This window comes from Oryza sativa, chromosome 3, assembly GCF_034140825.1.
Source record: "Oryza sativa Japonica Group chromosome 3, ASM3414082v1".
Classification (NCBI taxonomy): Eukaryota; Viridiplantae; Streptophyta; class Magnoliopsida; order Poales; family Poaceae; genus Oryza; species Oryza sativa.
This window is the reverse complement of record NC_089037.1, coordinates 12,739,034-12,749,004: the sequence shown is the minus strand read 5'-3', so window position 1 is coordinate 12,749,004 and position 9,971 is coordinate 12,739,034. Positions and strand designations below refer to the sequence as shown.

General features: G+C 44.2%; 1 protein-coding gene and 1 long non-coding RNA gene across 3 annotated transcripts; one reads left to right on the top strand and one right to left on the bottom strand.

The window, feature by feature from the left end:
* Positions 1–2,295: 2,295 nt before the first annotated feature.
* LOC4332790 (uncharacterized) lies at positions 2,296–4,204 on the bottom strand. The gene is made up of 2 exons (XM_015777439.2): positions 2,782–4,204; positions 2,296–2,691 (listed from the first exon to the last, which is right to left on the bottom strand). The coding sequence occupies exons 1-2, from the start codon at positions 4,084–4,086 to the stop codon at positions 2,518–2,520; spliced, it is 1,479 nt and encodes a 492-aa protein (XP_015632925.1). The 5' UTR covers positions 4,087–4,204; the 3' UTR covers positions 2,296–2,517.
* Positions 4,205–5,749: 1,545 nt separating this feature from the next.
* Positions 5,750–9,086, top strand: LOC107280386 (uncharacterized). 2 transcript variants are annotated; one of them, XR_001544406.3, is made up of 5 exons: positions 5,750–5,937; positions 6,016–6,126; positions 6,204–6,314; positions 7,331–7,399; positions 8,830–9,086. It is a non-coding gene; the product is annotated as an uncharacterized lncRNA (long non-coding RNA). The 2 variants fall into 2 exon arrangements; XR_003241271.2 differs by having other exon boundaries at positions 6,198–6,314.
* Positions 9,087–9,971: the final 885 nt, after the last annotated feature.

Sequence of the window (9,971 nt, the reverse complement as noted above, 5' to 3'; positions counted from 1 at the left end):
GTTAGATCGAAAAGTGGCCGGCCGAATCTAAGCTTATATTACAGGCTAAAACTAAAAAAGTGTTGACCCCAACAAGAATGCTTCGCTCACTGCTGAGCTATATAGACACCATGGCGAAAGTGTACGCTACCTACGAAGAAGCTGCAAGGTCTAGTAGCTACACTTACTATAAGATCCGGGTGGCCATCTCCACCGAAAGTGTTCCTCAGCTAGTGAAAAAGGCCCTGGGGTTCGGCACGTATATCTGGCGGAAAGAGCTCGAATCCGATAGATCTTTTTTTTTTCCTCAGATGCTTTAGCGATTCACACAGGTCAAAGCCCATTGGGGTTAGTGGCGAGATCATATCAATATGCCACTTTTGACCTGCAATTCAATTGTTAGTGTGCCACGAGGCAATCATCGGCTCATCGTACCCGTCCTGGATAGCTACTGCCTCGAGGCCACGAGCGCCTCGCTGACTTAAGTTAGTGCGATTAATTCGTGTGTCAGTGTAGCCTATGCTGGGATGGATCATTTGTTAAGGACTCTGCTCCAAGTCAAGATGTGACACTGCTGTTGCCTCGTCATTCGTCGGTGTGGCGAGCCAATTAATCTATCCAGGGACTGTGAGACTGTGACTAGCTTTTAGGATCGTATTCTGATCGGCAAACACATGTATGCTCGTTCTCTCATAATTGTTTCTCATATGTTACATGAGTCGACGACAACCCCCTTAACACGGCAATACAATTATACAACCCTTTGAGTTTGGGACAACTTACAGAAAAGAAAATTGGCCATTGCGAAGCTGAAAAAACAGCTAAATGGAAACTAGGTTACCAGAACATGAAGCCAACGGCTATCAACTGTCCACTCTGCTAAGCAAGTAATACCTTCACAAATCACAAATGCTACCTCTGGCTCTGACCAGGGCAAACCAAGTAATACCTTCTGTTAGAGGCGTTCATCTTCAGGCAGAGACAAACCAAGGACGGAATAAATCGGGGCTAGTTCGTGACGACTAACCAAAGATTCAGTCACAGTCATAGTAGAATAATGCATATCAGTGGTGAATAATGCACATCCCCAAACCACAATCACATTCAGACACATTCAACCGTGCTATGAGCTACCGTGACAAAAGCACAACAGCACATCTGAAGTGCCACCCAACAGCTGCCGGAAATATAAATTTAGAAACTAAGCACAAATAAAATAACTAATTTAACAATGCCAGAGTGCAATAACAAGCAATCACAAAGCTATTATTGTTGCAATTACAAGGTGTAACTGATCTGCTTGTATAAATACCGGCAGCATATTCCATGTTTTGTTCTGTTGAACATGCATAAGTTACATACTTGTACCGTTCAATGAAAGCCAGAAGCAAATCATATATGCACCCTGCAATTATAATAGCATGTGCATCTATGGAGTTACACAGAATATTACCACATGTATTGACATGTGCATGTGCTCGACACAATTTAGCATGTGATTTAATTCACAATTTTATAAATACTTGGTTAGAAAAGTAGGCCCCTATGAAAAGAACTCTCTGAGCACACTAATACATGTATTGCAATTAATTTGGATGTTCTTGACCGTTGTTGACAAACAGTAGTAACCCAGACCTAATCTAGCAGAGCAAGCATTAGCCCTAATTCATGAGGCACAAAAGGATGAAACAGATCACATTGTCCCTAAATTTGGAAACAGCCTTTTTATTATGAAATAGTGGTTCCCTTTTTTCAGCAATAAATATCCATGTGACTGATGGGAATATGAATTACCAAGGATCATTAGAATGTTGAAGCTACAGGTTCATTCTTTTAGCAAACAAGGATTATATACTCCATATACGTAGCTCAAATGAAACCACAAACTAAATAGCAGTTAGCAAGAAGAATTAGAAATGTCCATCATTAGCTTGTACATGCTCAAGTATAATAATAGCATGTATCAGACTATCAGTTCAATGAGCTATCCTGCCTAGAATTAGATGGTGCGTGCAATGAAGTAGAATGGACATCTTACAGATTACGGCCATAAGCTGGTGAATGTAAAATAGACATGTGCTCAAACCTATTTGGTACTCAGATATGCAAGTCAGAAAGAATGCTGATGAGCATTTCAAGACATAGGTGTGAAATGATACCATCCATGTAAGAGTAAGTGTTTCCAAAAGAGAAGAATCAGTTTATCTAAAGATCGTACCGTACCAATTTACTTTTACCCGTTATGTTGTGAGAACCCAAGAGGCCAGAATATCGCATGCTTACCCCATCCAACCATGAAGAAGGTTGAAACAGTCATGCCATAAAGTACTTAATTCTTAAAGCAAGCTTGATACATTATATGATTATACAAATAAAAGAATATACTGTAGGTAAAGATGTAATCCCACGGTTTATAACAACACATCGGCAAATTATTCCCCCAAAGGCACAAGTATAGTAAATCAATTCAAAATAACTCACAGTTCTCGTGTCAAGGTGGATTACAGTGGTTGTACACAATGCACTAGCAAAACACCTCTAGTCAGCCATCTTGTTCAGGCGATGGATCATACTCCTCGCAAGCCTATTCCCTGGGTCAATTTTCAGAACCAAACGGAGGTCCTCTGCACCAAGCCTGTATTTCTCAGAGCTCTCATATAGAAGGGCACGTTGGACAAGCACCGAAACATTATCCTTATCTTTCTCTAGTACCTGCATAAGACATAAAACAAGCACACTAAGACTAGGAAGCACCTGCTAATATGTTGCCAGTTAACAGGTAATCCAAAGACATTGCAATACCTTCGAACAGTCGGCAATTGCCTTCTTGTACTCCCCAACCTCCTTGTAAGATGAAGCCCTTGATGACAGCACCTCTACAATGTCAGCATACTTCCCAGACTTCTCAATGAGTACAACGGCCCATGACAGCCACTTGATCGCATCAGCATACTGCCCACCCTTGTAATTATCCATCCCTTTGGACTTAGCAGCAGATGCTGTCAACCCAGACGGTGGCGGTGGGAGTCCCTCCAACTCTGTGGTTGCGCCACCGCTGTCACCACTACCAAAATCTGCCTCCACATCCACCCAGCCATCCATCTCACCAAACATGTCACCCCCCCCACCACCATTACTCACCGCAGTCGGAGCAGCTGTTGTCGAAGCAAACAGCGAGTCCAAGTGATCTACACCGGAGTTCGCTGCAGCAGCCGCAGGAGCAGGCGCTGGAGCTGGTGCCAGTGGAGTAAAGCTGGAAGGTTTCACAGCACCGGAACTCTGGAAGCTACCAAATCCACTGTCAGCGGTCTGGAAGCCCGATAATCCTGCAATGCCACCTGAATTCACGCCTTGGAACGCCCCAAAACCTTGATCCGGCTTGACGGGATTAGCCTTCTTTGCAGCATTCATAGAACCGGGCTTCGCAGCGAAGGGGTCTATTGAACCGAACGGATCCTTCTTCTGCCCCATCATCGGCTGTGCCGCGGCCGCCGACGCCATGCCCGCCGGCTTCATCGGACGGCCACCAACACCATACCCGCCACCACCGGAGGACATCGGCGACCCGGTGGTCGTCTTCGGGAGCGTGCTCGCCATGCCGCCCATCGAGAACGGAGAGCCGCTAGGGTTTGGGTTGGCGTTGGCCGGCTTGTAGGTCTGCGGCGCCGAAGATCTGAGCGGCGCGTTGGGCTGGCCGCGGGAGGACGACCCGAGCGCGGAGCCGAGGAGGTCGCTGAAGAGGCCGGGGTTGTTGGCCTGCGGGATGCCGAGGCCGGAGGACGGCGCGGCGGAGGACCAGCTCCGGCCGAAGATGTCGCCGACCATGGACGTGGGCCCGGATCCAGCCCCCGCCGCCGCGGAGGCGGGCGACGGCTGGTGGGTCCACGACGTCGTCTTAGCCGGCTGGTGCGTCCACGCGCTGCCGCCGACGCCTACACCGCCGGCGGCAGCGCCCCCCGCGGTGGCCCCGGGCCCCGGTCTGAGGGGGCGGGACGCAGAGGAGCGGGACGAGTTGACGCCGAAGTCGAACTGGTAGGAGTCGAAGGAGGTGGTGGTGGGGCGGGAGGAGGAGGAGGAGGAGGAGCGGTCGCCGGAGTAGGAGTTCATGGCGGTGGCCGGCCGGCGTCGGAGATCTGCGAGGAGGAAGGGGAACCGATGGGGGTGGTCGGCTTCGTTCTCCCTTCTTTATTTTTTGTGTGTTTTTTTTTCTTTTTTTCGGTGCCTCGTCGATTCGGGCGTGGGGAGGTGAAAAGGAAAAGGAAGCTGCGGGCGGGTGCCATTATGGTTTGGTAGGTCGTTACGTGCCGAGAAGTCTGAGCTGTCGGGCTGGTTGGACCTTCTTTTCTAACCACGCGTAGAAGAAGGAGCCGTAGGCCCAACTCGGCCCGCTACTACTGGCAAATTCGTCGTTGCGATATGGCTCAGAGGCCTAATAGACTTGGCTGAAGGCCATGTAGGGTTTACGACATTGTGAAATTTGAGCCCAGTAACGTTGATTTTTCGCTGATTTTGAGTAAATTTCGAACGAATTTTGATGAAGTTCATAACGATCCGTTCAAAATGTAGCGAGATGGCTTGAGATGCTCAAAGTTTGTGAAATTCATTTGAAATTCGTCGACTGTGAAAACTTCAGTGGGTCACAATTCACAAACCCTACGTTATAATCGCTACTCAGAGCCTTCATGAGTCACCATGACCAAATGACCTGGAGATATCAGCAGCTTCTCTTCAGAAGAAGATAACATCAGTCATCAGCCTACTCCTCGACAGGTGTGAGTCTATGAGCTAAGCTAGTTGGTGGCAAAATCTTAGCGTTAACCAGCGACGAATCAATTTGTGAGAAGGACTGCTACACGTGCTGACGTGCATGCTTGTTTTTCCTCTTTGACATGCATGTCTTTTTCTTCCTTCTTATAAAGTTTTCTCTCAAATTACTTATCCGATATAACATACCCAAGCCTATAAATCTGAAAACTAAATTTAATTTAAATGCATCATGTGGTTGTGGAGTGATTTTAATTGTTTTTGGATCTTAATCATCTCATCATCACATGCATCTTGATAGGCCTAGAGTCACAAAAACAATTAATCTGGTAATTATATGCATCCAAAAATTCCACAAAAATTCTCAAAAATACCTTGATATGTCAGAAATCAACCCACAAATTTTCAGAGTTTTTCAGTAAGGTTTGCTAACTTGTTGATCTACTTTAATCTCTCCAAAATCCTGAAAAAAAAACTGCTTAGCAGATTCAAATTTGCTCTCTCTGTAAAATTTATTTCAAAACCTCTTTTTGAAGTTTGGTTTCAGCCAAAATCTTCTACTAACTTTCTTCTAACACCCTGAGGAGTGGCACACCCTGGATCATTCTCTAACCCTTTCTTCTCTCCCTCCAAAAATCCAATCAGCTGCTAACTGCACTGTCAACTGCTGCTAACCAACACTGTCAACACATATTCATCACTCCATCAAACCTAAACCAGAGACTTCTAACCTAACCCACTTTAGCACATTTACTCTCCACATCACCCCTGACCAAGAGGATATCTAGCCCAGATTTCTTGCTGCACAAAATCCACCTTGAATCCCCTCCAAAGATCCTTGGCAGGCAACCCTCTTTGACTTAGCCTCCAAGGCTATTTTCGAATTTCTTTCACTGACAGTGGGCCCCACACCCGCCGGGACCCACATGACAGCCTCCCACTCTCCCCTCAAGCATCCACCGTTCCTCATGCCCAATAAATGCCCAAGGAACACAATGAGTGCACCAGCCACCTCTCTCTCTCTCACTCCCCCACTCCACTCTTCCTTATTTCCCAAGCCAAAGCACCAGAAGCAACAGCACATCCCCACATCGCGTTCCAAGTCCAAGAAAACACACCCCACGCACAGAATGCCTAGAGCTCGGCCATCTTCCCCGGCTTCGGCGAATTAGCCATCGTCGCCGTGCATCCCCGGTGAGTCCCTCTCTCTTCCCTCCTATGGAACGTGACCTATGCATCACGCCGAGCTCACCCGTACCCCTTTTGCCCTAGGACCAATCTGTCGAGCATGTGGTGGGCGTCACCGTCCTCGCCGCCGGCCACCCGAACCACCGACGCCGCTCCGGCCGCCGTTCCTCACCACCGAAGCAACACCAAGCTCCGGTGAGTTTCCGCCGGATTCCTCGCGCATGCACCCTCTGTGGCTCATCTCTAATACCCCCGTACTCTCGAAGTTACAGTTCGCGCCTTGAGTCGACCCGGCGACGTCGACGCCGGAGTTTTGCCGCCGTTGGCCATCAACCACCGTCTCCGCCGCTCCCTGGACCTCGCTGCCTCCGTTTCTCTGCTTGGTGAGCACCCTGGTACCATATGAGAGCACATGCACTAACCCTTTGCACTAACCAAGCCTCTGCATGCACATACATGGGCATACCGAGACACACCACCGCTGTAGCTCATGTTCTATGGGCTACAGACCACCATTTCCCTCACCAGCACCACTCACGGATGCGCAAGAACGTTCTCTACAATTTCTCTTTTGTGCTCGAACCGATTCGATCCACCGATCGCCGCCGGTGAGCCGTAGACCGAGCTCAGCCATAGCTGCTCCCGATGTGAGCTAGCTGGGGACTTCATTTCTTGAATTTGATCGACTCTAGGGTCCAATCTGAAAACTGCCATGACTCATATTACTATAGCAGGACCTTGATGGAAATAAACAAAAGAATAGAGACTCTTAATAAAGTTTGTTGTCCAGGTGGCAGAAGAAGTGCGGGATGATTCCCCCAACTTCCGAGGGCCTCTCTGCAAATATCCTTTCACTGACTTGTGGACCCGGCTAGAATGCAATTTCAAAATTGATTTCTATTTTGGTTTCAAGCAGAGAATGAGCAGAACTTCTAAAATTTGTAGAAATTTCATTTTAACTTCAAAAATTGTGAAACCATTTTTTTTAGATCCATAAAGCTGTGAAATATTTTAAAAAAATATAAAACTGGGTACTTTCTATACAAACTTTTCCTTTATTTTTGTTTTGCCATAATGTTGCCTAGAACTTGTTAAATCCATAACGAATTGAATATAGCTCTAAAAATTGTGAAACCACTTCTGTTAACTTTTTAAAATCATGATCTGTAAATTTGTAAAAGGAATTTTGTTCACTTCTGTACAAAAATGTTGCTTAATAAAACTTAGCCCTTTTAAACCTTTTTAATTGTAAAATACATATCTCTGTAAATAAAAAGTGAAAAAATAAAAATTCCTTCACCAGAGACCACCTGAGACCAGCACACACTCACTGCATAAATTTCATGCATTTTGGTTTTTATGCATTTTTGTATTTATCGTATACACGTATTTTGTATAGAGGAAGAATACGTCGAAGAAGAAGAGGGTGAGTTTGTTGACGACCAGGCTCAGGAGTTTGCAGACGAAGGCAAGTTTGCCCCTCCTTTGACCACATTGATCCTATGTTCTATTGGGCTAAATGATTCTATTGCAAACATGCATACGTTAGCTAGTATTAATTTTGATAAAAAAATATTATATAAATGTGGGAATGGTAGATATGACCTAATTGCTGCATAATCCACCTTGAAATATTGAACCCTTCCTGGTTGTAACCATAGAGTGCTTTTGAATACAATTATTGTGTTCTTTGGGATTATACTATGCTTATATTGCCTCTATATGCTTATATTCAGTTACTGCCTTGCAAATTACTCGTTTTGATAAATGTTATATGTGAAAATGGTTATTTTGATGTTGCTTGACAGAAATTTAAGTGTGTGAGTATTGTGAACTGAAAATGGAGATAACTTGCTTTTAGACTTGGGCGGCGAGTGGTGTACATATGGTGGTAGTTGTACACCGATAGGGGGAGCGTTCGCCCGGGTCGATTAAGGACCCCACTCTATGTCACCAACTAATGAAAACAGTACAAACCACATGTGCTAAGTATGGGCTGGCCTCAACCTATTAAGTTGTTTAGAGTTTAGCCTTGCATCTTGGTAGGCCAAAGGGTATGGGTTACCGGGTTTTGGTAACTTATCGGAACTTCCTATGGTTTGTGATATGATGAAATTGATTAATGATATGTGGTATGTGATGACTTGAGCGGGTAGTCTGTCCAATACAACGGTGTCGTGCCTCGTGAGGGATTCCGGGCTGGGTTCCTTACGGCGCTAGGTTAAAGTGTGGGCCCGCTACCTAGTGGCGCTACCTTGCTAGTAGCGTGGGTAAAACACACATCGTGCTGGTGCAAGGCTAGACAATAAACAATGTAACGGTTTCGTTATGACCTCTAGATCACACTCAATGTGTAGAGTGTGGTGATACCGACGGGTATTGGACAAACTAGAGCGATCCATATCATGTGGGCTTAAAAGTTGTACAAACTCTGCAGAGTCTAAAACTAATCGATTAGCCGTGCTCACGGTCATGAGCGGCAGGGTGAAGTGTCATGAGTATAATTTGTGATTTTGATAAACTCTTGTGAACTTGGAAAATGGTTGGAATATTTTGTTTGTCAACTTGGGTAAAGTTCGGTGAATGGTGATGAGATGATGGAGAGTGGTGATGATCTACTTTGAGGGGTAGATGTGTGTTATTTATTCATTCACATTACAAGTTTTACTTACTCTATACTATACTATTGTTATAAAATTCCGTTGCGAAACATGTTGTGAACTAAAATTGGCATTTATGCAAATTAAACTATACACAGCTTATCCTTGAATATGGCCAACATGTAGTATGCTAGGATTGTTTCCGACTTGCCAGTACATTAATTTGATTAATGTACTGATTTCTTACTTTCTTTTACTTGTTTATGCTCTACTTGTTTATGCTCAGACCCCGCTGCAGGTAATGATTGTTTGGATGAGGAGTTTGATGCAGCTTGTGATGTTGCAGATTTTCAGGATGGTTCTAACTAGGGATTTACCCTAGTCGGTTTGCCTATGGGCTTTTGGGTAGCACGCTTACCGCATGAACCAATATTTATGGCTTGTCGCCAAGTACTACTTAGAACCTTATTAAGACTATTTATGCTTATTGCTTAGAACCACTTATTATTTGGATATCATGCTTGAGATGATTTATGTGAGACTATGTTGCATTCCTGGGCGACTAGTCCCACATGAGGATGGGTTTGAAATGGTTGAGATAACCGGGGAATATGCCTTTGTTGAGATTGAGTCTCTGGGGTACGCTTTTGGTCGCCACCATCGAGTGGTTGACGGGCGTATGACGTAGATGATTGGTGTGGCTATTCCAACAGTTGTGTCTTCTATTTCATATCCGATGGCTTAGAGCCTATGTAGTGCACTCTTCAAGACATGTCGGGGCCTGCGATGAGGTTGGATGGTTACCGTATTTATTTGGGCTTTATTTGAGAACCCATCCATCCAGATATTTCGCGCTGACATGCCTCGGAGCGTTGCACCACCTAGGCTTTGGGACGTCCTCACATCCGATCTACAATCCAATTACACCATTGTGTTCGTTACAATTAAATTTTCACAACAAGATCTTACATTATTATATTACGATGAAAAAAATATTTATATTTGTAAATTACTTTTAATATATACATAAGTTACTTTTATCATATATATAGTTACTTTTAGATTTGACTAAGTTACTTCTTAGAAATATAAAAGTAAATTCAATAAAGTCTAAAAGTAATTTACATATATTATAGAAGTATCTTAAAACAAAATGGAAATATACTATTGCATTTTTCAAGTTAAAAGGAAATACTAGATGGAGTACAAACCAGCTACCACTAGTTGTGTAGTCACGTCCAACGAAAAAAAAGGCATGCATTAAAGTTACTTTCTTTTTGTTATAAGTTACTTCTATAATATATATAAATTACTTTTAAGCTTTATTGAATTTACTTTTATATGTCGAAGAAGTAATCTAGTGAAATCTAAAAGTAATTTAAATATATTATAAAAGTAATTTATAATTTTTCATCAAAATATAATCATGTGAGATCTTGT